A 27591-nucleotide genomic window follows, 5' to 3' on the forward strand; every position below is an offset into this window, starting at 1 on the left:
TAATCATTCACTAAAACACTCTCCAGCTCAGCCTCTTTCATGTGGCTGTGTATAAGCACAGATCCATATGCAGGATTTTGACCTTGACCCTTATCTTCAGTGGAAGGATAAAATGTGATTGTGCTCCTGAATTATAATCTACTTTATAGAAAATAGTCAGAAAGGTTATTAACAGTGTCAGTGTAATGAAAGGTTTCAAATGGCTTTATAGTGTTAATGTTTACTTACCCCATAAAATGCACAGGAATCTGTATATCCACCAAAAAGTTGCAGCCAGTTGTAGTTTGATGGATGCACCACAAAGATATGTTTTTTAAAATACATCTGCATAAATTGGAAGAAAGGAGACCATGGAAGTATGTGGAATTATTCAGAACAATAATCTAGCTCACAGAATTCCCCCCTAAGAACTGCCACATATTATCCCTCTTTCTCGCAACAGGGAAAATTGCCTTATGAGCAAATAAGGGCCTTCCAAACATACCTTTCAATAGAAAATATCACCATCCTGCCCCACTTTCCAACAGTCAGTGCATGCTCCATTGGAACGTTCCTGAAGCTAAAGCAACATGCTCTTTCTGCAGTCCATTAGAAGCAGTCCAGACTTGCATTGCCAAGGGATTTAAGGCAGGGTTTTCTAAAAGTTGGTGCCCACTTATTGCAACAATCAGGTTTCTGTCAAGTGATAAAAATACAAAAAAAGTTATGCTTCCGCCTTTAGGCATTGCTACTTCTGCCACAAGAAAGGAGAATAACCTAAGCACTGCAGAGCTGCATGGAAAAGCCCACAGCTTACTCCTGACTTTTAAATGCCATGTGTTCCATGTACAGTTCAGCAGCTCCCAACCCACTTTCTTTGAGGTCCAAAACAGAAAAAGATTATTCCTCTTGTGTACAGCTCAGAAATTCCTGTGTCCAAGAATATCAGTATCACGTATGTATGCTTGGAAAGAAGAAAGATGTATAATTAAATCCATGACATGCAATGACTGTTTCCACATTAGAAATGGGTAAGAATTTCCTCTTCATACAGCCACAGTTTACTGAGCTTTTTGAGGTTACAGTCAAAAGAGAGCTTAATGTTCATTCATTACGTGTTACATCTATGGAAAAATGCCCAAGCTTGTGCCCTTGGTGCCAGGGTAACTCGGTGCTTGTTATGTGGAGCATCTGCTCAAGGCTCCATCTCTTTACCAGTTCCTCAGGTGGTCAAGAGACAAGCTCCCTTCTGTTCACTTCTGGAAGTCTGCGACACGCAGCCAGCAGACAGGACCCTGGGCTACAGACCACAGAAGCTCCACACTCAACTCCTAACACACAAGGAGCAAATTATGGGGTGTCCTAAGGAAAATCTCTTCCTCTCCTTTGCCCACATTTGCCGTCTTTTTCTAAAATCATGCTACATCTCAGTGCATGAGCAAACCCTTTTTTCTCCTTCTCAGCTACTGAGGTATCTTTTCAACTGTTACTTTGCAGTATAGCATGGAATTTAGGAAAAACTAGTGGCTGTATGCAGGAGTGGGGTTTATGTGCCAGAGCATGAATGGGGGGGAGGCTGCTGGAGCCTCTCTGTTGAACCAGGACTTGACACACAACTGCTGGAACTCTGAAATATGACTGAAATACAAGGGTAACAAAATTCATGGTAAACATGTTAAAATATAAGACAGATTTCTCTGTGGCAGCCCAGCAGTCCATCTAGCCAAGCATCCTCGCTCTGCCAATGGTCAAAGAAGATGGCTACAGAAGACTGTAAGAATAGGAAAAGGCCGTTGTGATGATTTTCTAGAATAGTCTTCCAGACTACAATAGTTTGTGGTTCTGGGACTTTCAGAGGTAGTGTCTTTGCAGTTAGTAAACTTGATGTATTTTTTTTACATGATATGGTCCAATCCTTTTCTACTGCAACTTTGTCTTCTAATCAGTACCTCATGTATTTAGGTGGTCAGTGATTGTGGAGTAGGCTCATTTGTGCAGCACTTATCAGACATATCTGCCTATTCTTCATTGATCCGTAGTCATTACAAAAACAAAGATGCTTTGAAAGAGCAACAGGAAACACAGCTGATGCTATGAAAGCAAAGGACAAATATATTTGTTTTATCTATATGAGGATTTAAATCTAATATTAGCAATATTCTGCCAGTAGCACAAATGATCACAGTAGGTATCATGTCACGTTCCCAGTACGTGGTACCTGGCAGGGAACTGATGACTGATCGGCAGGCCAAACGCACTGAGTCCAGTTCATATGGTCATTCTCAAATTCTGCCCAGTATCAAGGTGTGACCTTTAAGCCACTGCTTAGTCCTTTAAATTTTAGTCTCAGCAGCCAGGATTTGTGAACAAACAAATGCAGCTTAATCAGTGTACTTATCATCAACATCACATCAACCTAAAATGCATAAGAGAGACTTGCAAAGAGGATCAGAGCTACCAGATGGAAAGATCTGACCTTTCATCTCATTTCAAGCCAAGTTGCATCACCAACATACATGACTGTGCACACATCACACTGTCACCCGTGCACTTCTCTGATGTTACACAGGCTGGTAACCTCCAAATCACAGATGTCTCGGTCTTCTTGGGGCTGTTCTCATTTAACAAGTCCTGCTGCTAGAAACAGAGACTATCCTGAAAGTTGAGCAGGCTGGATATGAACAAAAATACTCTGCAGATACCTGTGTTCTGGCAGTGTCAAGCTAATAGCTTTCCCAGTGTTTTGGCCCCGCTCAGTCAAAACAGTTTTTCTATTTAGCTAACACCTGGCTCAGTACCCAGTCTTTGCTGTTCTGTGACCTACCAGCTCTCTTACACATTGACATCATCAAACAAGCTGATTACTGCAGTAAATGTTATCTTTAACCAAGCCCAACCAAAACAGTGTCCCATACATTCCTTTTCTTAACAGCAAACTTATCTCGAAATGGACAACATGGATACAAGAGCCATTTCCAGGCTCCTTGGAATAATACTGCAAGAAGCCTTGATCTGTCACAACACTGAAGGAAAACAGCATCCAAACTTCAACTAACAAAGAACACTTCAAGAAAACTATTAGCCCAGCCTGAATGAGCCATCTGAATGCCCTGCTCATCCCAGTGGGAACTCAAATCAATTGCAGTTCAATGGTTAGTGTCTGAGTGCCTCAGACTGTGACGGACCAGGGAAGAACTCCTGCAGACGGCACAGGCTTATTGATTCAAAACTGTCTTACTGAATTCATAGCATCCTAAAATGATGGCAGTGCATTTGAACTTTCTCTGCTAACTGAAGGCAGAGACAGGCACACAGTAATCATGCTCTGATGCTGTGCAGGACAGCACACCACCTTCAAGTTGTCTATCCAACTTGTCTCCTATCTGATATTCACATTTCATAATCTCTCCAGTGTCAAATACCTTACTCTTTCAGGCCAGATCCATTGTAAGCAAGGGCAGCACACAACAAGCTGCCAAGCATTCATTTTACTTTATATAGAAACAAATCTTATTTAAAATCAGCTGGACTGGTTATTACAAACTTAACTAAAAGCTCTGCTAGAGTTACCCAATAAATTTGGTGTCTGACATAAGGGCACACTTACCCTGAAAGGCACAGCATCATTCACCCCTGCTTCTCTCTCCTCCTCAGTGCATGCTCCTGCACTGCTTCTACTTTTCTCCCTAATCCAGATGAACACTTTAATCTTCTTTTATTTGCCAGATTAGCTTTCAGTTAGATCAGCAAGCAGAAAAAAAGTATGACTGTCCCTTTTGGCAGCAAGGTATTCTTAGCTCAGTGAAAGTGCAACATGAAACCACACCTTTCACTGAAGTGACTTTAATGCAGACATAATTTTACAATCTAATTGCAAGATAGCAGATGTTCAATGGAGTAAGTCACTGGAAAGATACAAGCCTAAATTAACAGATTTTAATGCATTTAATTATCTTCTTTAAGTGCTATCAGGAGTCAGGCCCCATGCATTTTTAGCTTTAATATAAAGTTTACATGAACAATTTGATAAGACTCTGAAAAACAGTGAGCTTTAACATTCCAATATTTCATCCTGGACAATGACAAAATGATCTTTGTGCGTTTAATACTTCATTTAGCTCAGATTCCATTTGCAAATGACATGTTTAGAGCACTAAAAAGTGCAGACTGGTGCTTTTTCCTGAATTGGCAGAATTATAAATTTCATAGAAAAATACTAGTACACCCAGATTTTGAATACTTTTATTTCATCACTAAATGTCAGTCCTATCCTAAGGTCCTATCTTTAGAAGTGACCTGGAGAAAGATCACTTCTGATTCAACAGCACAATGTATATTCTCATCTTTCACTTCATTCCTTCTGCCTTGTGGCAGTGGAATAATCTGGCTTGCAGAAGACATCTTGAGAAACTACTACTTCTGAAGAAGCAGCTGCTACTGCTCCCAGAGCGCATTTGCACTGAAATCTCCTTGTTCAGCCCAGTCCCTAGGAAAATTCCACTGTCGTCTCAAACACCTCCCACTTCTACAGAGGCACAGTGCTCAAAGAGACACATCGCAAAAGATGTGTTCTCTCTCCTGTACCTGTGGTTCACTTTTCACTAATAAAGGCTTTTTAACTATTTTCATTCTGCAGTTTCCTCTGAGTATTACACTGTGCCTATACCAAAATGCTTCAGAACTAGCTTTAGCTTCTGTTCAAATACACGATTGGACCTGGTACCTTTAGGTTGCCACTGAAAAAGAATTTCAGGGTTTTCTTTTTTCCTCACCTACAAACAGCCTAACCACATATATGGTAAAGTATGGGGAAATAACTCATGACCTTGAAAGTCCACCTAGTAAGCATTTGCTAGGAGACTTGAAAAGTGCAGAAGTCATTATTCCATACAGTGCACAAATGATTTCAGACTGTTACCCCTGGCCAGGAGTCCCCAGAACCTTTCATGACAGGTTATTTAGTAGGTAGGAGAGCAGACTGGAGCTATGCAAAGAAACTCATCTGCATGGTGATGTAGGAAAGCCAGAATGAAAAGGGTCCTTCACAAGCTGTATCCAAAGGTGCCACAGTGTGCAAACAGCCTGTGAGCTGCTTCAGAGAATGCTAATATAAAACGATAAGTTATATATGCTTCATACAACTTAGACCAGTTCTCTTATCTCTGGGTACCCTCCTTTCTATGTAGGGAGAGACCACAGGTTGAATCAGAACAGAGACAGAAAATTTTAAGGATATGCCAAGAAAATCTTTATTGCTCCTTGACTCCAGCTAAGTTGGGGAAATCATCCTGACCAAAAAGAGCATTGCAGGGTGTATTGTTCCCTTATATTTGTTCATAGGAGCTTACATGTTGGGAGATTGCTTCTCAGTTTCTTGGAGATTTGTCACAAGCTCTTTTCATTCTCTTAATAGAACCGTACTGCAAAGTGCTAGACAAAAGGATGACTGATGCAAGCATCAAGCAGAGATCTTTCAGTTCAAGCTAGTCTCTTGGTGCTCTATTTTATCTGAAGAACTTTTCAATTACAAGCAAATTATAAGAACAGCTTTCCCTTCCAGTTTTTATTATAGTTTTATCAGTTGTGCTTGATAATAGCTCTCTTTTGCAGCTCACGTTCAATTACCTTTAATCAAACAATGTTTCATATTTTTCTTGAATAATGTTTTCTGTATCTCTGTAAGCCTGGAGAAGCTATATAAAGTACTATGACTATAGAAGCTGCAATTAGTAAAACTCTGCCACTAACTTGGAAAAAAGGTGATCTTAGCCCCATTTGCCTATATCATGTCTTCAGCAGCAGAAACAATTAGTATACAAAGTCTTCAGCCAAACACTGAAGAATATGCTCAAGTACAAGCAATTTTGTTGAAACGAGGCCATTTCATATTATTTGATATTAGTCTCCCTCCAGTTTCTAATTCCTGAAGCTAAGTTTCAAACTTGAGTTTAACCTAAAAAAGGCAACTGATTAAAAAAAAATTCCCTTTGCAACTGGGTTGGCTGACATATTTCCTTGTTTGTACGTGACACAGAGTTGTTCAACTAAATCTGCCTTTTCCATCTTTCTTGCTGGCTGCTATCCAAGTGACAAATAAAGGGCTTTTAACTGGCTAGGGAACCTTTCAGAGCAACATAACAAAGAGGTCATTTGTGCTACTGTCATCAGTGGAGCTACCAGCCAGCTCCCCTTGTCATCTAGTTTCAACACTGTTTTCCTTGAACATGATTGCTGAATGCAACAACATAACAATGAGTGTATGAAAGCATCACTGAGTAGTTGCTGATTTACTGATGGAAAATATTTTTCCCTTCAAGGTAGAGTTTCCTACAGATAAAGAAAAGGTTATATTTTCTCAGCAGCTCACAATTTTGTAATTCAAAAAATAGGTCTGTCAGCTGCCCACTGAAGGCTAAGAAAGTTTGTCTTCATCTCAGAAGGCATTAAAATTATCCCATGGGCTGGAGAACACACTGTACTACATAAGCCTCACTGTGCTCAGTAAAGACAAAAGAACAAAATGACACATCCCACAGAGAATCTCACAGCCTAGTGTGCCCTGAGTCTGAGAAAAATCTGGGTAGACTACCCTGCATTTTTTGAGTGCCTTATTAAGATAGAAAAATTGGGGAAGAGAAAATTTCCTTAATCCAAATCAAACTGCTGTGTTTGACTTCTCTTGCTCCTACGCATTGCCCTTCTGCCAGGTCCTACCCACTCACTACAAGTTAGAAACAACCAGGGTCCCTGCGGGACATAGACACACAGGGACCAAACAGAAAAAAAACAGATGATCTGCAGAAATCCTGATAGTGAACAAGTATGGCTGAGCAGGAGAGACACCTCCCCACTACCTGCTCACACCAGGACGTGAGCAGTGCCCATCTAGCATCTTCAGGAAAATCCGAAGTTTCTGAAGGGTCACACTCTGTGGTGAATGTATTGCGTGAGAGAGCCTACAGCCCTCTGAGGCTCAACGTGCTCATTTTGAGGAGCCATTGCTCCCTGTGGTGGGAGAACTCAGGGTATGGTTCTGCCCTCAGCAGGACCCAGGCTCCCACAGGGCTTGTTTCTCATGAGGGACTGGAAACCCAGGAACCACTGCTCTCTGAAAGGCAGTATTTGGCCTCAGCAAAAGGCAGAGACTCCCACCTCTTGCTGGGTTTTGCGATCAGAATGGGAGCCCCGAATGCTCATGGAGGCAAAAATTTGTTCAGTACCTGCTACCTCATAGCTGGAAAATACCAGCAAGCTGCTGTTTGCCACTGCCCCACTAATGCAGGAGGTAGATCACAGGCATCCTCTCCAGGTTTGGAGCTTAGTAAAGGGTGAGATAACACACACTCCCCAGGAGGCAGGATCTGCCCTCTCTGAAGAGTGGCATTTTTAGCTGCCACTGACTGTAGTGGCAAGGCAGCAGAGACAGCCCACTCCACAGCACTCCGGGGAACTCAGCAGCAGCAGTGGCTTTATTCTTCCTCCCCAAAACAGGGATAAACTGAGCTTCGACATTCAAAAGCAGATACTTAGCACATCCCTATCACCTCATCGCGAACACTGTGCAGACCCCTGTGGCAAACTGCACCACTCTTACTGGTAAGAGGTAAGGACTCCTGCACATTACATCTTCAGCCAGACAAAGTGACACCAAGATTGTTGCCTGTGTATTTATAGGCATAAAGACAGCTGAGGGCTTCGTTCAGAGAATTTCAACTAAACTCTGCATACACACATACACATTGTATTTATTGAGTAGTGCAGTGGGAACTTCAGCCTGGTATGTAACATATCTGGAGACAGCAGTAGATGCAACCAGTGAAACCCTGGCAAGATTCATTTCTTCTCATTTTTGAGGTACAACAAAAATAATGTTATCACCACACTTCAGAATAAGTCAGAAGAGTGCCTTTTTACTCAGTTGAGATCAGAACTGCAGCAACCCTGTTACCCAGGGATGTGAGAAAATGATACATCAACAGAAAAGTGAGATAACGTACCGATGTATTGTCCCAAAATACAACTGTTTACATCTAGCTTAACTAAAGGTGTAATCCTAGCCAATCCAATGGAAAACTCCTCCTATAAGAAGATTTCCTGCTACTGAAGAGGAGGATTGGACACAGAGGGCAAAGATGGCTCAGCACAAACTCAACTTGCATGACAGGACACTGAGTTTTTTTCAGGTAACTATGGCACTCAGGCAGATCAAATAGTGCCAATCCACAGAACAGCTGGGGCCAGAAGACACCTAAAATTTAACTAAAAAGTGGAAAGTTATTTGGGGAATGAAAATAAACAACTATGCCACAATGGGGTGTAGAAGAAGGTAGGCTAGGAAACTTTCAATGTGTTTCCAAGACTCAAACCCTAATACAGTGAGAACTGAAATACTAATCCTGTCCACATCTTCAACACCTCTTCCACTACAGACTGCTCTTGGGAAGGTTTAAATCCATCAGATGTTGCCAGAAAAAGGCCTGTATCCTGTGCCAAGCATCATCTTGGGCTTTGGCATGCTCTCTCCATTGCCCTCCCCACTGCACAAATACCCCAAGCACTTTGTGCATTGAAGCCCGGCACAGAGGAAAGTATGGGGGCTCCAAGAGGTGCCCTGCTCCGGAGTAAGAGTAAAACTCCACTTTCCGTCCATACTGCTGAAGGCGCTGAACAGCATCCTGGCAATAGAGGTCACTTTTCCAGTTTGCGTCATCCAGCCCTGACAGGAAGAGGAACTTAGCCAAGGACCTCTCCATGGGAATGCGACAATCCCAAGTCGCTGGGTCCCTGTGATCATCTAGAATATCTGTAAAATCTACTAGGCCAGACTCCTCACTGGCCTTCATCCTTCCCAAATCATATGGGTGGGGATGAACAGTGAAGCCATCACCTCGCAGGGGAATGAATGAATTAAAACCACTTCCAGAAATGCTGACAGCTGCCTTGATGCCAGGTAGAAACGTGGCCATGGAAAGGGCTAGATCAGCTCCTTTAGACAAGCCCAAAACGCCAATCGCAGTATCTTTCACCTGAAACATAGTTAAGAAACAACCATTATCAACAACTCCTCATTTCTTGGGCTGACATATCTGTTTAGCTTCCTCATTCCTCATCCAGTTAAGACCTATTTTTTTACTCCTTCCCTCTCTTGGTTCAGAGAGGGAATCCTTCCCACATTGATCCTTTTGCTGTGCCTCCCCAAGAGTGACCATAAATTCTACAGCTCCTGAACATTTCTGCTTCTGTGACTACAACACTTTTTCTTCCTGGTGACCTGTACAGACCAAGCCTCTTTGCTCCCTCCATATTTTGTCTTGACACTTGCTCTCAGTGCTGTATCTTTTATTGCTCTGGACTCCAAAACCTTCGATCATCTTTCTTCTGGCCCCCTTTGGCAAACCACTTTTTCACGGGTTTACTTCTATTGAATTTCTTTCTCACAATTGTTTTTTCCTACTCTCCTACATCTGACCTGTTACTTATATAAGTTCCTTATGCTTGGGACTGAGTAACCCCAACAACTGTTGAAATCAACTTATTTATTGTGAAAGCTCTTCACACCAAATTCATGTTGCAATCTGTGTCCTGTAAGATGCTTTGGAAGCTTCAGAGCTTTATGAGGAACAAGGCAAATAGCAGGGCTGAATTATAGTCTCACAGTGGCTACTTTCCTGGAGTCCATGTAATAGAAAGTAATAATGAAAATAACCAAATTTCTCCAATAAAAACACATAAGTAACATTCCATTCAAAGTTTAAATGACATTTGATTTCTCTTGACCTCTTTTTCATTTAAGTATTATGACATATTGCTATAAAGTGTCTTTCTCAGCCCACATGCTTGTACAAATACAGCCCCAGCTTCTTAAAACATGGCACTCTCCAGCACTAGAACTGCAGAAGCTCCTGCTCTTAAATCATTTTATTACTGTTCTGTGAAACTTACTCAGAATTGAAAGCCTACAACATCCCAGAAATATTAGAAGTTAACATTTTTTTCCTTTGATGTAAAATCTTATGCAGAAACAGGTTTGCACAGCAACACTCTATGGACTGTTATAAGGTGCTGTGCAAAACAGCTATCTAACTCATCACAAAACTGCAGCTGGCACGTATGCGTTTCCATCTCTCAGCCCTTGCTGCCTGATACCAGGCTGTCTTTTAGACAGTGCTGTCTCCTTCCACATCTCAGAAACTTAGCTGTACCCAGTGGTATATAACATTCCAAATTAGGGAAGTGGAAGATAGTTTCTAATAGGAAAAACATTATAGTTTGTCTCCTACCTGCTGTTGCTTCCGCAAAAAATTTACAGCTTCCTCAAAATAACCCAATTCAAGAATCTCTGGCATAGCAGGGAGATCTTCAAAGGCCATGTAAGCCAGAGCCAGTGTCACAAAGCCTCTGCTAGCCAGAAGACTTGCTCTGTATTCAACAAGACCTCCTCCAGATCCATACAAATCAATAAGTCCAGGGTATGGACCAGATCCTGCAATGAAAAGTATATACTCATAGAGAAGGGTTTCTATAGCTGTTTTTTCAGTAAAACTTTCAGCACACATCAGGATAGTAGAAATTGATAGGAAATCACACTCTGAAGGTTTTCATGTAGGTTCTCATTCTTAGGGACACAATCACTGTAATTAGAGTCTTTTCCCCAGAGGCATTAATTGACATGATTACCCATGAGGCTATGTCAGTTCAAGTCTCCTGTATGGACTACCACCAAAAAAACCCAAGCATTTCTGTGAGCAGCAGAATGCATGAAACCTAGTTTCCAGAGGCTCTCTCCAGTATGGATTCTCTGATGTCTAATGATGAAGCTGAGTTCTCCTGCAGCACCTCTCTCTATCTCTCCCTAAGAGCACTAATCTGGATATTTCTTTTCTCTCTCCTAAGAACTTGCTACTGGAAATTCATATTTTGGGGATCTTTATTCCACCATCAAATTCAGCCAAAATTGGCCTAGATGGTCTCATTGCAGATAAATGAACGAACAGTATCATTGCATGAGTTTCAGTTCTTTACTAATTGTGCTAACAGCTTCTCTGGAGAGGGAATACTCTTGAGTTACGAAACACATTCACAAATACCAGCACTGACCTACATCAATTCAGACTTCAGTTTTATCTAGGTAACTACTTCAGGGCTTCTCAGTTCTCCTCCTGCAGTTCTATAATCTTCAATGCCTGTTGTTGCTCTGCCCATTTTCCTCTCCAAATTCAAAAATATAGTGGAAACTTCACCTAAAAAGGATTTGGTGTCACAGCAGCTGCAAGGGACTTTTTATTTTCTACAGAATAAAATATTCAAGTTTAAGTACTGCTCAAGGAATATAAACAGTCCAAAAACTCAGAACATTTTTATTCAGAATCCAGTCTTGTCATTGTCTCTGCACAGAGTCTTGGAACATGACTTTTATTTAAATCCCCTGGCTTTGTCTTTCTCATTTGTCCCCCATCTTCATCAGTATTCCATGCAATTAAGCTGCTCAGTTGATCAGGTATTGACTTTTTCTTTGGCTTTTCCTAAGCCAAAGAGAAAGACAGACACAAGTCCAGAGTCTGCAGGAAAATCTGTGGCAGCAGCTAGAACAGACTAGGCCTGTTGCACCCCAGACCCTGTGCTCCTACCACATCTCATCACTGCTCACTCTAGTGCTGCAGTACAGTCACACCCCTACAGCTCAGCTGAAGATGAGGAGCCTCCTTGTGCTATGAGCTAAATAGAAGAGTTAAGAAACAGATACATTCTTCCTCAGAGTTAGCATTTCATGAGAGGCCCTATCTCCTCTTGCTCAGCTAAAGAGAACAGGAGACACCTTGTATCACTGGTGCAGTCTTCACTGCACAGCACTGCCTTTGCAACAAGCACCTTACCTCCCCGGACAAAGCCTGCACCTATCCTGCTTTTCTGTGAGGATCAAAATGGCTGGATCTAGCGTAGCCCAAGGGAACGATTAATTGAAGACTTGCTCTGGGTTATAGAGTGTATCCAAGGGCCGCAACGCATATAACATGATGTAATGCACATCTGGAAAACCAGCAAGGAATTCAAACTCACCAGGAGGGAGGAAGAGAGTTGCTTTGAGCCGACCTTCTCTGACTGAGATCCTCTTCACCCCCTCTCCTAAAAACCTTCGCTCATTGGTGCACTTTCCTAGCAACCGGCTCATGATCCCATGGCCGTCATACACTTCCAAGTCCACATAGAAAGGGGTCAGGACATTCTTCTTTGCCAGCCGCTTATAGGGTGTTTCAGACTGCAGAGACCACAGCAGCCCCATCGGCTCCACTCCAGAATAGCTGCCCCCCAGAGCCGGGGAGCGAGTCAGGTCCAGCTCTCCGCTGCTCCCAGCCCTGTAGTGAGCATGGGCTTGGAAGAGCTCCCCGCTCTCGTCAGCCAGGCAGGCTCTGAGGGTGACTGCCTGCTGCGGCAGAAGACCCGTCACATGGATCTGGATGGGGTCATCAAACAGGCACTGCGGAGAAGGCAGAACCGCCACCTGCACCGCCATCTGAGCTTTGCCTCGGGAGAAAGGAGTTTGGCTTTTTTGGTGAGACACTGGCTGTGTGAAACAGCAGCTTGTCACTTCTGAGGCTTAGAATCTCTGCCCAAAGCCCAGGAGGAAATGTTGTGACCATTTCCTTCGGCCAACAAGCAAAGGCTTCTGGGAGATGTAGTTCAGAGTATGAGTACCTCCAAACACTTCATCTAAGAGGCAGCAGGAAAGCACAATTGATTTGCAAATAAATGATATGCAGTGTTATTTTTGATTATACAGAGACTAAACTAAAAACCAAAAACTTCAAATAATAAAAAGAGACATTCAAATCTTTCCCCCAGACAGTCAGAAAGTTTAGATTTGATTGTAGATTTGATTTATAATGTCATGGCTTGGGCGCCTTTATCAAGGCAAAGTGAACACAAATAAACTTGAAAATCTGAAGTAATACAACATTTTAATCTAGCCATGAAACAAACCCTGTATCTTTAATCTCTCTTGAGTTTTCAGCAAATTTGGACAAGAACCACAAGGTAAAATGACGTTTAAGCTTTAAGTGTTTTTCTTCAAAAAACAGACAGAGTCTTCCTCAAAACAGACAAAGTCAAAGAATAATGACTGTTTTTCTCTTCAGAATTATCAATCCTATCTAAAGGGTATCTGCATTTTCCCGATTAATACATGTAAAATATTTTTCCCTATTATATCTCTGTTGTTTGAGGACCTTTGAAGATTTGATAATAAATAGCAACTTTTAGTTATCATAAACAACAGGACTACATTCTTGCAATGTCTGTGCATTTAATAGTGTTCTAGTCCTACCCTGCAAGTCTCAGTCATGTGAGTATTCCCATCCTGTCCACTGAAAACACACAAGTGTGAATTAAGACTGCAGAAACAGGCTCCTGGTTCACATGACTTGCCTGACCATGTGTTTGGCAGCAGTTAATGACAAAGGACTGTTACAATCACCAGCCTACAAACTGCAGAATCACAAGTTCTGCCACAAGACCATTGGTGATGTGCAGACTGACTACAAACCTGACAACACAACTCTAAAATCACCACTGAGGATGTAAGAGAATGCAGCTACATTTAAAAACAAAGCTGGAAGGAAATAAAAACTGGTAATAAAAATACATAGCTTAACATGAAAAACTGCCAGGATTGACCTAACATGTCCCTATAACCTCCACTGACCGCATTGTTTGAAAAGAGCCAGAAATTAGTGCAGAAAGAAACTTTTCAAGTGAATTTTATTGCAGAAGTTGTAATTTCTCATCACCAAAATGCCATATACAGCCACTGAACTTACTGAATTACAACTGGAAAGGACTTTTGCCTTAAAGTAAAGGTACATGTTGGGCTGATATGGCCTGATGCACAGCAGATGACCAAGCAGAGTCTTCATTGTCCAGTTGTTACTAAAATGATCTGTAGATCTGAAGGAACAGTCATGGTGTATGTTTTGGGATTTCCAAAACCTGAATTGCTTCCCTTCAAATTTTACTTTGCTTACCAGTATTGAGGTAAAATGTGAAGACCTAAAAATGCTATTATCGAACCTTCTACCTTCAAGTCAGAAAAAAATGGCCAATTGACCTGGACTCTAAACAGCTGTGATCTGTTTGACAGGTTTTGTTGAGGATAACAATGTTCGGCTCTGTTAGCTTGAATCATGTTTGTACTCCAGTCACAGATGCTGATGATTGTACCACATCAGAGAGGAAGATCACAAGCTTGAGTCTCCCACCCCTGCTATAACACTTTCACGGCATTTGTGAGACAGTCTAGTAGTTGATAATAGCTGTACTTTAGGTCATATTCCATGTCATACCAATAATTCACTGAGAAGACAAGAAAAAGGAAAAACATTCCTAAAGACAGAATGTAACAATTTATGAACATGTTCATAGACTGTTTTAGACAGTTCAGCCAGTACAGGCTTTCCTTATTGCTGACTGAACTTTGAAACAAACAAAGCTCTGACTACAGTGAAACATAATGTAAGCAAACATTACAGGAGAGTTCTTTAACAGTACTGCCAATACAACTCAGTCTTAACCCAAACCAACCCTCCCCTCCCCCCTGATTCTAGTCTGGGGGTACCCTGGAGTAGAAGCTGGAAAAATATTTAGGAATAGGAAATGTCTGCTTCTATTTAGGCCAAGAGTACCAAATACAGTTCGATGATTAATATCTGGATATGAACCTCTCTTTCTCTCAGTGTATAAAGGATGGAGAATTCACTACCACTTCACAGTGGTCATCAACTAGCTTTAAATTTGCTTCTCATTTTAATTTTGGTGTAATATCTGTCCAAAAAAAAAAAAAAAAAAAACCTAAACATTATAATATTGTACCAATGGTCTTGGAGGTGGATATACTTCAGACATCCACTGGACCAGACCCAGAGAATACCGATTATCAAGTGTATACAGACCGCAGTGCAGTTAACAGACAAATGGTCAGACATACGTGACAACTCTTCAGCATTTCAACAAGACAGAGGAAAAGAAAGCTGTCAAAGGGCTTGTAACCGGAAACAATCCTATTTTTTTCTTAATAGTCTCTAAGGACTGATGTAGCGGCACCGGAAAAAATAACCAGAAATACTGATTTATTGCTAGCTTGTCTTTTTATCACAGTATCACAAATACTGAAGTAAATACCTGCAATAATTGCAGTGTTATACAAATACTGATGTTGATGTTGTTCAACATACTTCATTTATTTTGTGTAGGCAAAGCGGATTACTCCAGGTAGAGGACAGCAAAAATCTCTTCCTCATACCCTGCAAAACTTACAGGACATAATGACAATACTTTCCCCACACACACGCACCAAATGAGCAGTGCTAGAAATTCTGGAACTCTTTTGTGGAGAGGGGAGGGGAGGGAAGAATATAAGAGATGATGTTAAATCCTACAAAGATTTATGCTGGGGAACAGTAATACGAGCATGGGTTTACTAGCAAGGTAAGAAACCTGGACAGAACAGATTTCAGCTCACTTGACAACTGAGTAGCTTCCATGTTCTGCCTACTTCTATGCCTAAAACTCATACACACTCTAGTTTTCTTTTCCACCTCAAAAGTTGTTTTTACTATGTGATAATGGCATGGACAACATACAGCTTCTTTGTGAAAGGTGTGTGGACAGCCAACTTTGCAGTTAGACAGCTGCCTAGACAACCTGCTTAACTCTATGTAGTAAACAAAAACTGGATTGTGATCACTGAATTAGTTATCTTTCTCCAGTTTTCTTCTGCTACATCCCTAGCACTTCTTGACAATCCCAAGAATTACAGGCAAAACAGACTGCAAGGAGATAGCCCAGTGACATGTGCTGAGACCGTTACTTTTTCCAGAAGGAAGGTAGATGATTTAAAAGGACCTTTGGTTCCAGTTATGTTTTCCAGTGGGATACCTAGCTGCACACCCAGCACAGTTCAAAAAGACAGCTGGAAATACCATGTATTTTACCTGCTATACAGCCATGTGATTGCTGAACATGGTGGAACCAGAGAGAAGGGAGGTATAACATCTCACCAGCTTTCACTGTACACTGCAAAGGTTTTGCCTGAGCATATCCTGGATATTGTTCCAGATTTGGGTTCAAAGGGTCCAAGGGGATCCAAGGCACCTATAAAAGGAAAAGGGTATGTATGCGGAAATGGCCCTGGCAAAAATTTTCAGCAAGTTTCCAGAAAGACAACTGATAACTGAACTTACTAGCTTATGAAACATGTATCCTAGCCTCACAAAACATTACATACAATGAAAAAGCCTTCCAAATTCAATGGAGAATGGGTCAAGGACAACAGAATTTGCCCCCTTTAGTAAAACATTTCTAATTAGGGAAAAGGTGCTAAATGTCAGCCATCCCATTTCAACTTCATGACATACTTTCAATATGTCTCCAGGCCCTTAATTTACTTTTCCCTCCTTCAGTCAGCACTTGAGAACTTTATCTGTACCATGCTTTTCAGAGACTCCTTTCTTCTTCTGAATGTCTCTGGTCTGCTTTTATGTCTTGCAGCTAAACTATCCTTCCTGCTAGATGATCCCTCTTGCTCAGCAGCACCCAAAATTAGTTTTACTATGTAAATTGACAGCATTCTTTATATCATCTTTACCTTATCTACAGTCTTCTCATCAACAATTTCAAATGAGCCACCTTCTGACACACGGTAGGTTGCTGGCTGATAGAGCTCTGGAATCACAGAAAGAGTTAAATGGCACAACACAGAGAAGCACACACAGAATCTAATGGCAGGGCATGTCACATTCTTACCAAGTGACAGAAAAATTAAGGCAAAATCATTTTCAATTTGCTGTCTTCAGCCTCCTTCCCTTTGTTCATCCCAATCTTTATCCTTCTTCCTACTATATATATATATATTTTTTTTTAAGTCTGTCAGAATATTGAATAATGCCTTCTTGATTGGATTTCTGCCTTTCTTCATAGGAATTATTCTCTCCTCTTCCTCAAAACCCATTTTCTCCTCAGCCTATTTTGTTCCAGTAACAGTCCCATTTCCCTTCTGGAAGTCATAAATACATCCCTCTCTTATCCAGAATTCTGTATTCTGCCCTTTCTGTTTCGGTCAGTCTAGCATGCTACCAGGCCAACGAGGTACTTAAAATAATGCAAATACTCTAAAGCTGAAGAGACTGCTACAACTAGGAAAAATTATATTAGCCTCATATGGCATTCTTCATTCAGCAAATCTGAATGCTTAAAAGTCAAGAAATGGAAAACAAAAAGTCTTATTTCATTAGGAGTAAAGTTAAGCTGTCCATCTTCTAGCAGACACTTGCAATAAAATGAACTATTATTGTACCCATAGGAAAGGAACCTACAGAAACAGAAAATGGGCAGTACAAAGTAATGCTGTCATAGGAATCTCTTTTTTCATTTCTCTAGTTTTCAGTGGTTCTGTTAGTAACTTTAATATTTCATTAATGTTCCGCTTGTATTTCAACTTCCCTGCTTTTTTTCTAGAGAAAAAAATTAGCAGGCAGAATCCAAACCTGTTAAATATCAAAGATGACATTCTACAACACTGACAATATACTTAAATAATTTAAATATTCTAAAGCTAAAGAGACTGCCATGAGTCGCATACTTAAAGTCAAGTCTCAAACTGAGGTCCATCATGCCTCCACCAGCGTCAATGCATCTATTTTTTTACACAACTGGGAAACTTGACCTCAGTGGCATGTTTGTATTACAATCTACATGCAGTATGAACTAGAAGATATTTCTGTTCAGGCTAGAAAGTATAACACTGCATAAACCTCAGAATGTTATCCCTGCCTCCATTTTTGTCTTTCATTATCTCCTCCTTCCAGTCTCCAGATATATATACATAGTAAATTATGTACCATATGGGATGAAGGGACGGTCACTTGGTGGATGCAGTAGAAAATGCTTCTCTCCAGATATAACACAGTACAAGTTCTCATAATGATCTTTATGTACTAAGATTAAGGAAAAAAAAGAGAGTGGAGAGAGGGAGTAAGATCAGCGTATTTTCCTTCTTTATATCATAAACTACAGTAAACTGCAAGCATAATTTCATCTTCTCATTACTAGGCAGCTTCTTCCTCTTGTGGTCAGTGGGAGAGGAAAACAACATAATGTTGTAGGGAATGTATTCAATGTAGCAAACTCCAAATCACTTTGTCAGCAACATACAAAGATATGTTACAAAATGCAATTACATCTAGGATAGAGGCTTTCAGCCAACTGGCATAAAGTCAACTGATCAGCCACCTGAGAGGAGGTGGTACTTCTGGATATCAAATATTTTTACACAAATGCTCTGAGGTCCAGAATGGCCAAGCAAAGAAGACACTGCCTCAATTCTTAGCATTGTCTAATGCTTTGTATAAGAAGGCTATATAGGGAACAACAATCCTCCGGCACAGATTGATAGTTTGGCTTGATTTATTTCTAAGCCAGCTTCTTCGACTGACAGGACAGAAATCATCAGTGCCTTGCTTGACACAACGTGCAGCAATACACCTAGAGGTGCAGCAGTGCGAGGCTGACGAAGAGCAAGAGAAAGAATGGAAAGAAGAATGTTAAAGTAGCACTGCTCTGTCAGAGCAGACACACAGTTCTACTAAGCTACCAACTCGAAACAAGCCTTATTAAACTTGTGCTGAAAAGCACAAAAGAGACATACGGAGCCATACAATACATACAAGATGTCACAGCAGCTGATTCCCCAAGCCAGAAATTCACAGCATCAGGCTTCTTCCCTGTATGGTTAGGGAAGAGAGAGTTGTTTTCAACAAAGAGAGAATTTGAAGTGCCACGTTTAAAAGTGTTTCAAACACTCTTCTGCCAACTTGCTTTATTTCTATCCTTTAAGTTCTTTCCTAAATATGACACGCTCCATTGCTAATAGCACCATGTGAGGAACTGCAAGCTCCTTCTATGCTGGAAGCTTTAGTACTGATGCATCAGAGTTGATGAGACAGTAGTAGTATTCAGCCCCAAAGCCATGATTACAACTCTTATTTCCCACATTCTGAATGCCTAAGACTTGGCTCAGAGAGAAATTGCAGCACATCTAAATACAGTTGGAGAAAGAATGCAAGATCATAATAAATCGACATTCTATGGAAATATGTTCTGTAAAATACGAAACACTGCTCTGTGTCAGTTGATTAACTAGTAGTAACAAATACATAATTTTATAATGGGGGGCGGGTTGCAGGGTTTTGTTTCACCCCTTGGTTACACTAGCTTCGGTAGCAATTGCATGAATGTGCATCCAAACGTGACTCTAAATCAGAAAATAAGCAAGCCACTGTATGGAAAGGAGCACTATACAGCACTATCACCACATTATTTCACATATAGTGGTTCCAGTACACAAGTGAGATACTGACCTTGGTTGGAGTAATCCAAACCCAAAACTAAGATTACCCTATTTTTAACTATTTTACCACTTCTGCTGTCTGAGGAGATAAAACCAAACTGAGCTACGGCAATCAGAATTGGAAGAAACATTCACCATGTACATAGCATGATAGTTTTAAAGTTCCATACAAAATATTTACTGAATACAGAGAAGAGGGAAAGTTTACCAAGTGCCTCACTCATCCACGGTATGTCAGGCTGCACATCACATACAAGTTCAGGGAACTCCTCGGTGAGGTTTGAACACTGCTTCTGCACATAGAATACGTTGGGAGAAGTCACTTTCTTCTCCACAATGTCCAAAAAGTCCATGAATGGCATTCGACGCTCTTCTGGCATGACAAAACGGTCCTGAAACACTGCATCTGCATAACCATTTGGTGTTACTGCCACAGACACTACCTTGGAACCAACTACCTCCCTGCAAAATAAATCAAAGGTTTACAGTCAGACCTTCAATTGGCTCATATATTAGATGCTGGTTACTTTAAAAACAATCTGTTTCACAAGCAGCAGAAATACGAAGCCTGGCCTTCCACAGTGGGCGTCTCATGATTACATTTTCTAGTATCTAATAAGAATCCTGATGTTCTGCTCTGATTGCTCCCTGTGGTCAAAGCCCTGGTAATATCTCTGGACTCTTTCATGTCTAACACAGGTGAGTTCACAAAGTAACTCCCTTTTTCTCAACGGAAGCAGAAAGAGGGTTCTCTTCAGCCACTTCTTTTCATGAATTATGCTGGAGCTTGATAATCTCAGGACTACTCAACCCGGCCAAATCTTGGTGGCCACAAGTTCGAAAGTTATCGAGGGAGAAGTGGTGAACAGAGACAGAAACACACTGGGTACTAACAGCCCTTAGTTCTATGAGAAAATAAATTTAGAAAGTACATATTTTAGGCCTAATTGTAAATCCCTCCTCAAAAAAAGATTTTTTTTAATTCTATCATTATTATGATGCTCATGGTTGTCCTTATAAAAACAAGATGTACTCAGTCACAGACCTACTTGTTTATGCAGACAATCCTACTGCCCCACTCCAGAAGGACGCAGGGTGGAGTGCAGGCCACGCTGCTTTGATAATGTGAGTCTGCTGGCTGCACGCAGAGTCAAAATACCCATGCTTTCTACTAAATCTGAACTCTTCAGGATAGTGTGATTGTAGGACGACATTTATGTTTGAGTTTTGGACACTGCAGCAAGCAGAAGACTGAACAAGTTCATACAGGCTCACAGAGGAATCTGGGCTAATCTTACAAATAAAAACAAATGTTATTAAGAAGGGGGTCTTTTACTGAGGTTAACTTAAATTGAACAATAGTCTGGTTCAAAAGCTCGTTCATACCTGAGGTACGTTAAGGTCCACTTCTTCAGAGCTGGCCAGTGACCGATGGCATTCTGAATTATACAAGGTTTATTCGGACTCACCCATTCCCGATAAAACTCCAGAGGGGATGGAGGCCTATCCAGATACGGTACAGACTCCACCAACCCCAGCTCTGTCCAGACAAATTAGAAACAGTTTTACCCGGTGTCCTGAGCAAGCACTCTTCGCTAGAACACCAACTGGTCTTAAAACCAAAACCAGAGGCCTTCATCGAAGGCAGACGATGCCGACAGATTCCAGCAGTCACCCGTTATTAACATCTACATGTCATTAAGAAGGGTTTCAGTGCCAAACTGGCACATCGGAGGCAATGTGCAGGCAGTCACCCAGTTTCTCTCCTGCTGCCCGCCACAATTCAGCCCCCCATGTGCCTCCACTTCAGCCTGGCAGGAGATTTCCCAAGCACTGAAGGAAACATGACAGCAGTGCAGGGCTGATGGCAACCGGGCGCCCGTCCGGGACTTGGCGCTCTGCTCACCCTGGAAACGAGGGGCAAGGCACGGGCCAAGCTTGAAGCACAGGTTTTTAACTCTGTTTTACAAAAGCATGCCTTAATTGCTACTGTCTACCGAGATGGTATTTTTAATACAGTGTTGTCAAGTATCTTTAGAACAACATCTGCATTTAAAATTTGCATTGAGTGAACAGACAGGTAACACAGGAGATTCACCTCTAAATAAAAGGCTTTCAAAAGTTTCCACTAAGGCTGCAATGAAGATACCTAAGAGGATTTTTTTTAAGCTGAAATAGTGCTTTGTTTTGCCTTTTTATACCTATGTAAATAACCAAAAAGGGTCATTTTCACAAGTTCACTTTCTTTTTAAAAAAATGCTTTTCTGTCGTTTCTTCACCTTAGAAAGGTAAGGGACTGTCAGACCTGGAGTTCTCCGGGGCGGCTGGAAAACGAGCATGAGGCTGGATGACGCCGCTTGCTGCTGCGAGAGGGATTTCCCCTCACCCCCCTCGCAGCCGGCGCAGCCCGCGCCGCCTGGCGCCGAGACAGCAGCACGCCGAGCTCCTCCCGCCGCAGGGCGGCTGCGGGGAGCACGCGCAGGCGCTGGTGGCCGGCCGGGGCCCCGCGCCCGCCGCTCGCGCACGGCCGTTACAGGCGGAGCCAGCGCCCTCCCCCCGCCACGCGGAGCGGTTGGGCCTCCCGCCGCTCTAACCGCCCTACCCCCTCCCCGTCGCGCCTCCCGACCGGGCCTGTGGCCGCCCCGCGGCGCTCACCGCGGGCTTCCCGCGGGAAGGCGGCCAGGCAGTCCCTCACGGCCCGCAGCGCCGCGCCCTCCGCCATGGCCGCGCCGCCGCCGAGGAGGGCGCCGGCGGAGGAGCGGGAGTCGAAGGGGCCGCGGGGGAGGCGGTGCCGCCCGCCTCCTTCCTCCCCCCTCCCTCCCCGCCGCAGCCTCCATTTCTGGCCGCCGGCCGCGGGGAAGCCGCAGCGCCGGGCCACGCCCCATGAACGCACGCCCTCGGAAAAGAACAGAAATTAGAGCTGTGGAAGAGGAGCTAGAAAAAAATACGAAGCCCTGCACACCCTATGAGCAACTCCGCTTAAACAGTAGTGTCCCCCGCCACCACCGAGAAAGCTGCGTGCGGCTCGAGGACAGCTCCGTAACAAATGATCACATTTTTATTGAACCAGTTTAAGACACGGAGTACAAAGGAATACAGAGTTAAAAACAGCTCCCGCAGGGAAGCCTCACAGTGCAAAAAACCCAACAACTAACTTTTTATCTTTTCAAATAATTAAAAAAAGACATTTTAAAGAGTTGTTTTACCTAAAGCCAAAAGTATAAAAACACACGTTTATAAATAAAGAGGGAGGGGTGCAGGTTTTTTTAAACTGGTGAAAGAAAAGGGTAGTGTTGAAAAACACATGTAGTCTGGTGCCTATGGCATATGCAAGACATGCAGAGTGGACATGGCTTATTCCTAAAGTTGCTGCCCCATGCATTTCCCTGTCCATACGTTACAGCAGGTTATCCATAAAATAGGGTGTCCAATCCCGTGTATTATTTACAACACACAATTTGAAATATTGGACAGTCTAGTCTTAGCTAGAGAAGGAACCACCTGCTTGCCAGCACTCGAGGGCTGCAGGACCACCTACCTGTCTTTATTTTAATGAGGTTTTTGTTATTTAATACTCTGGATGCTACACATCCAATGTGGGGGGGGTGGGGGGATGACCGTATACATGCATGAATTTACCAATGGTGCTTAAATACCTGTATTTGATTTCTTCTATATATAATTATATACATGTTCTTTCTTTAAAAAAATTAAGTTTGTATGTTTCTTACTCTTTTAGAGAAATGTCCTGATTCCTCTGAGGTGTGATGAAATCAGCAAAATGGGGGGTGAGGGGGAGAGCACTATAAGGCCTGCCCCAACCATTACCTGGGAGATGCTATAGAAAAGAGAGGACAACCTGAGAGAGGGCGTGAAGAAACACAGACTCACGTAAACACCACCTCTGGGCACTGCTGAGGGATGGGGAGGAAGGAGTTACTTGCCCACAGCAGGATGAAAACAGGCAGGGCTTGCTGCCTTCTCAGATTCCAGCACTTCCTACTGTGCCACTTCACAGGCCAAGGAATGAAACACCGGGTCCCTCAGGCAGAGTAATACTATTTACAGTTGAGATGAAAAACAACTATTCTCATTTTGTCCAGGAATGTTGGACAGGAGGGACTCAATGTATGTAGAGAAGAGAACGGATAGGTCCAAATTCTTTTCACCGACTTTGTTAGACAAATAACTTGTTTTAATACACATCTGGTTGTACCTATGCTAACAACCACAGGCACCAGCAAAAGAAATGGATTCAAACATTACCTCTTCCCACTTCCCAGGCAATTACCTTTCAGTATTTCTCTGCCTGACCTAATGGACAGCTTGTGATGAAACATACTCACTAGGGGTAACCAAATGTAACACATTTATGCCCTCTTAGCGTTGGAACCTAGAATTTTTAGGAATATTTCCTATTGCCAGCAATAGGAAGTCACAAGGGAAGAATCAGTTGCATCCTCATCCCTTTCATCAAACTTGTGGCATAAGCATCTTCTTTAGGGCTTCTACTACTTAATTCATAACATGTATGCCTTGGGCAAACAGTTCACAATTTTGCCTTTAAAGAAACAGCTGCTTAGAGGACAGCAAGTGGAAAAACAAGAGGCCAAGACAGACATCTTTATAACAACCATCCAATTCATCCTTCAATTACAGATCACCAACTCTGTCCTAAATCTACTTTCCTGAAGCCTTTGTGTACTGTATCTTTCACAGGTATTGGCCAATGGTGTTCCTCAAGCCAACATTATCTCTACCTCTAATCTATTTTCCTGAATGTCCTATATCTACTTCTAATTTGAAATTACACCACCACCCTCCAATAAATCTACTTGCTTGACACCTCTCTTACCATCATTCTGATCAGAATTTACCCTCATTTGTTTCCCATATGCAGCCATGATCATAGGCAAAATCCATTCCATGAAGCAAAAAACTCCCTCTGATCAGCATTAAAAAAAAAAAAAAAAAAAAAATCAGATTTGCTTCATGTGACTTATTTCCAAGGCACTTTATTTCATATCTCTGTGTCAGCTTCACTGGTTGTTGCTTTTCACCTTTGATGAGAACTAAAACATGATCTATTCATTCAGGCCACTTGCTCTCCTGTATTATCTCTGATCCCTTTTGTCACTACCTTATACTTTAAACAATAAAATGGAATAAAATTGCACAGGGAAGTAATATAAAAGATCCTCAAACCATTATCTTCATTGCAAAAAGATACCTGGGTTGAAGGGACTGCTATTTTACCTGAGTGTCTTCTGGCCCCAGTACAGCAAAAGAATTCCTGTGTACTGGGACGTATGTTCACAGTCTGAAAGTGGATGAAGAAAAAAAGAATCACCTCAGAAGCAAGCTTGACCCAGACTAACTCCACACAGCCAGCATGACTGCCACCATACATCCCACTCGCAGCATCTCCAGCATACCTTTTCACTCAAGGAAACTCCCAGAAATTCCCTCTACTTTTCAACTCATCCTCCTTTGCAAAACTTCTCTCTGCAAGAGACACTGCCCATGAAACTGAGTACCTCACCTGATTCAGCACAATGCAATGCTGAAATAGGACTAGAAGATAGCACTGTTAAAGTTTCAGTACAACCCCATGGAAGGAAAGGTTAGCAAGAACACCTGAAACATTTGATTAGACAGACTGAAGTTACAGGCAGAAGCAGCTGGAAAGCTCTGAAAGTGCTCCCTATCCTGCCAAGTCCTGAAGCAGCCAGCAGCTATGACCAGCCAACAAACCTGTGGTGGGAGAGCAAGAACTGCAGATTCCTCATGCCCTGGAGTATATTGAAGAAAAAGATCATCCAATGCCAGTCTGCCCAGCCCAGTAGAAAAAAGGCTGCACTGCAGACCACCAGTCACAGAAAGGCAGGAAAAGCAAGTTAGTCAACAGACTACATTTCAGAGTGCCACAGGGTTTCAAAGAATGGCCAAATCAGCCAGGACAGTAATGTAAAAGAAAACTGCTTCAAGCCTTTAACCTGTGGAACATGTTGCAGTCTGGCCACCTTTAAGTGACTTCCATGGACACCAGCATTCTCTCACCCACCAAAAGCTTCCTGCTTCCTTGCATTCATTTATAAATGGGGATTGTACTGCTCTGCCTTAAATACAAGAAAGAATGGAGATTGGAGGAAGAAATAAAGCAGTCGAGGCATCTGTCCCCATTGGGGGAAGGAGGGTGAGAGTAAAGGGGAAGGTGCCAAAGAGTTTTTTTCATTTTTTTCCTTAGCTTATCATTGACCAAAATCACTGGACAGTTCTAAGCCATCAGCTTGGAGAAGTCCCAGAGGGTGAGAAGAGTATTGCACACACAAATGCAAGGGGGGGAAGATATTCTGTTTCTCAGTCAAGAAATTCAAGAAAGAGTCTGGGAGGAAAAACTGTAGTAAACACATCCCAAAATATCTTGTTTGAAGTCCTTGGCAGACCATTTTCTGTGAGTAGTTGAAATAGCTTTACGAAAGGTAATAGAATCCCACCTTTCTTGGGCTGTAAATATTTTGCTTCTCTGGAAAAGCAAGAAGAAAATGTTCTCCTATCAAGACAGTGAAATCAACAAAGTATATGGAGCAGTATTTGCACTGAAGATTTCTCACATCCAGATTTATGCTGTAAGGGATGGAAACTAGGTCTTCCATGTCACTTCTTAACAAATAAATCATCGCCCCCAAATTTTCCACCAGAGTCATGGTTACAGTAAGGTCAATATCCAATTCCTAATCATGAAAGGTGGCTGAAATGAACTTTCATATTTGCATCTACATCCCCTTTTTAAAGCATCTGCAGAAAAACTCAGTATATCAGTATAATATCAAATTTCAGATTAAAATTCCAATACTGATCTCATTAAATAATCTCCAAAGCTTGGTCCAAGGGTTGCAGAATTCTCCCCTGGAGGTGAATGTAGATAAAATACAGTGTGGGGACTGTCCTTGAAACAAGAGAAAAGCAGACAGGGTAGTCATGACAACAGTACTGCAGGTAACAAACTAAGGCAGGAAAAGAAAGATCAGCAAGACAGGATTTAAGCAGAAACCAGTTCAGTAATTGCACAGACACTCCAGCCTGTCTCCCTGTTGGGGGTTTATAATACAGAGATTGTTTCTCGCTGGGATATAGCAAAGGGATTGACTTTTTTGTTAAAGGACAAAGAAAATAGCCACAAATGTGACAAAGCAACAGTCAGAAAAATAAATTAATAAATAAATGCATAAAAAGTCTGCTTCTGGACTCTGATGAAGCCCTGGAGTGGAAAGGATTGGCTTCGCTTGGACTCCTTTGTTTTTAGTCAGCAGTTCAGAATTTCTTGGATAAACTGGATTTTTCTTTGTTTAAGTGCCAAACATCCTGACATCCTGGCTATGAAGAAATTTCAAAGCAATTTCTCCAAACTCCTCTTTCAAGACTTTGTCTAGAGACAGGAAGTTGAAGAGCATTGGGAAAATTATTAAAATTGTGGCCAGCACATTGCTAAGAACTAGAGCAAGTCACTTGTATGGGCCTGAGGAAATCAAATTTATAAAGGCCTCCCCACCACCTCTAGAACCTCATGATGGTCCATCTGTCCGAGGCTCTTTCTGTGGTCCTCCTCTTGGGATTATTTCTGTGTGTCCACAATCACCTGAAAAGCACCCCTTTAGAGTTTTTTGTCCATGCGTCGTTCCACAGCTTGTAGCAATAGCTCTGAGTACTGCTCTAGCAAAGCTAGTGTCTGCTCATCCCCCAAACTCTTGGGACTGGGTAGATTGGCACTGCATCCCTCATTCAGTGGCCTAATGGTATCTTGTGGCTTTGCCAGCACCTCCTTAGCCTTTGGAAGCTCTTCCTCATCCTTCAGGGAGTCCAATTCTTTCTTCATTAAGGAGAATGTTTCTGTCAGGAGGCCAGCTATCTTATCTTTGTCAGTAGAGGACTCCGTATCATTTAACACCTGAAAACAAAGAAGGAAAGGGCGGGGGGGGGGGGGGGGGGGGGGAGATGTATTGGTATTTAGACCACAAAGTAAGATGTTTCGGCCCTTCAGGGAACTGAAGCCATAAACAAGATTTACAGGCTACTCAAGTGCCTTGTTCTTCAACATGCAAGACTGCCAATTTAGTCATATAGCAGGGCAGGCATCCAAAACAGCTAGTCATACAACAACCAAACACATTACTCCAATAGGACAGACATGGGAATCACATTTTGGGGTAGTGTTC

General features: G+C 42.1%; 3 protein-coding genes across 7 annotated transcripts in view; all 3 read right to left on the minus strand.

Moving 5' to 3' along the window:
• The window catches only part of PLA2G4B (phospholipase A2 group IVB), a 69719-nt gene extending 57621 nt beyond the window's left edge, over positions 1-12098 (minus strand). The window contains exons 1-3 of the mRNA XM_064512599.1: positions 12037-12098; positions 485-675; positions 229-324 (exon numbers count right to left, since the gene is read on the minus strand). The gene's annotated coding sequence lies outside the window, so the exon portion shown is untranslated. The remainder of the gene's footprint in view (positions 1-228; positions 325-484; positions 676-12036) is intronic.
• On the minus strand, positions 7870-22183 carry JMJD7 (jumonji domain containing 7). Of its 4 annotated transcripts, XM_064512602.1 has the most exons (10): positions 22031-22178; positions 21655-21699; positions 20762-20915; positions 19584-19837; positions 18693-18749; positions 17868-17963; positions 16616-16692; positions 15963-16122; positions 10260-10462; positions 7870-9005 (listed from the first exon to the last, which is right to left on the minus strand). In XM_064512602.1, exons 4-10 carry the CDS (start codon positions 19753-19755, stop codon positions 8403-8405), a joined length of 1368 nt encoding a protein of 455 aa, XP_064368672.1. In that variant the 5' UTR covers positions 19756-19837; positions 20762-20915; positions 21655-21699; positions 22031-22178; the 3' UTR covers positions 7870-8402. The 4 variants fall into 4 exon arrangements, with proteins under 4 accessions (XP_064368672.1, XP_064368671.1, XP_064368670.1 ...); XM_064512601.1 differs by lacking the exon at positions 21655-21699 and having other exon boundaries at positions 16029-16122; positions 22031-22183; XM_064512600.1 differs by lacking the exon at positions 21655-21699 and having other exon boundaries at positions 22031-22183.
• Positions 22184-22411: 228 nt separating this feature from the next.
• The window catches only part of MAPKBP1 (mitogen-activated protein kinase binding protein 1), a 103777-nt gene continuing 98597 nt past the window's right edge, over positions 22412-27591 (minus strand). For both annotated transcript variants that reach the window (XM_064512598.1, XM_064512597.1), the window contains one exon: positions 22412-27323. In XM_064512598.1, the coding sequence (XP_064368668.1) occupies positions 27030-27323 (294 nt within the window). In that variant the 3' untranslated portion in view covers positions 22412-27029. The remainder of the gene's footprint in view (positions 27324-27591) is intronic.

This window comes from Dromaius novaehollandiae, chromosome 5, assembly GCF_036370855.1.
Source record: "Dromaius novaehollandiae isolate bDroNov1 chromosome 5, bDroNov1.hap1, whole genome shotgun sequence".
Taxonomy (NCBI): domain Eukaryota; kingdom Metazoa; phylum Chordata; class Aves; order Casuariiformes; family Dromaiidae; genus Dromaius; species Dromaius novaehollandiae.

Excerpts from the sequence above, each read along its gene's own strand:
- JMJD7 (XM_064512600.1), bottom strand. The coding sequence starts at position 22,097 with ATGGCGGAGGGCGCGGCGCTGCGGGCCGTGAGGGACTGCCTGGCCGCC. Across the intron at positions 10,463-15,962 it reads ATCACATGGCTGTATAGCAG|GATCTGGTCCATACCCTGGA; the intron begins GTAAAATACATG and ends TTTTCATTGCAG. Across the intron at positions 9,006-10,259 it reads TTTTGCGGAAGCAACAGCAG|GTGAAAGATACTGCGATTGG; the intron begins GTAGGAGACAAA and ends ACTATGTTTCAG.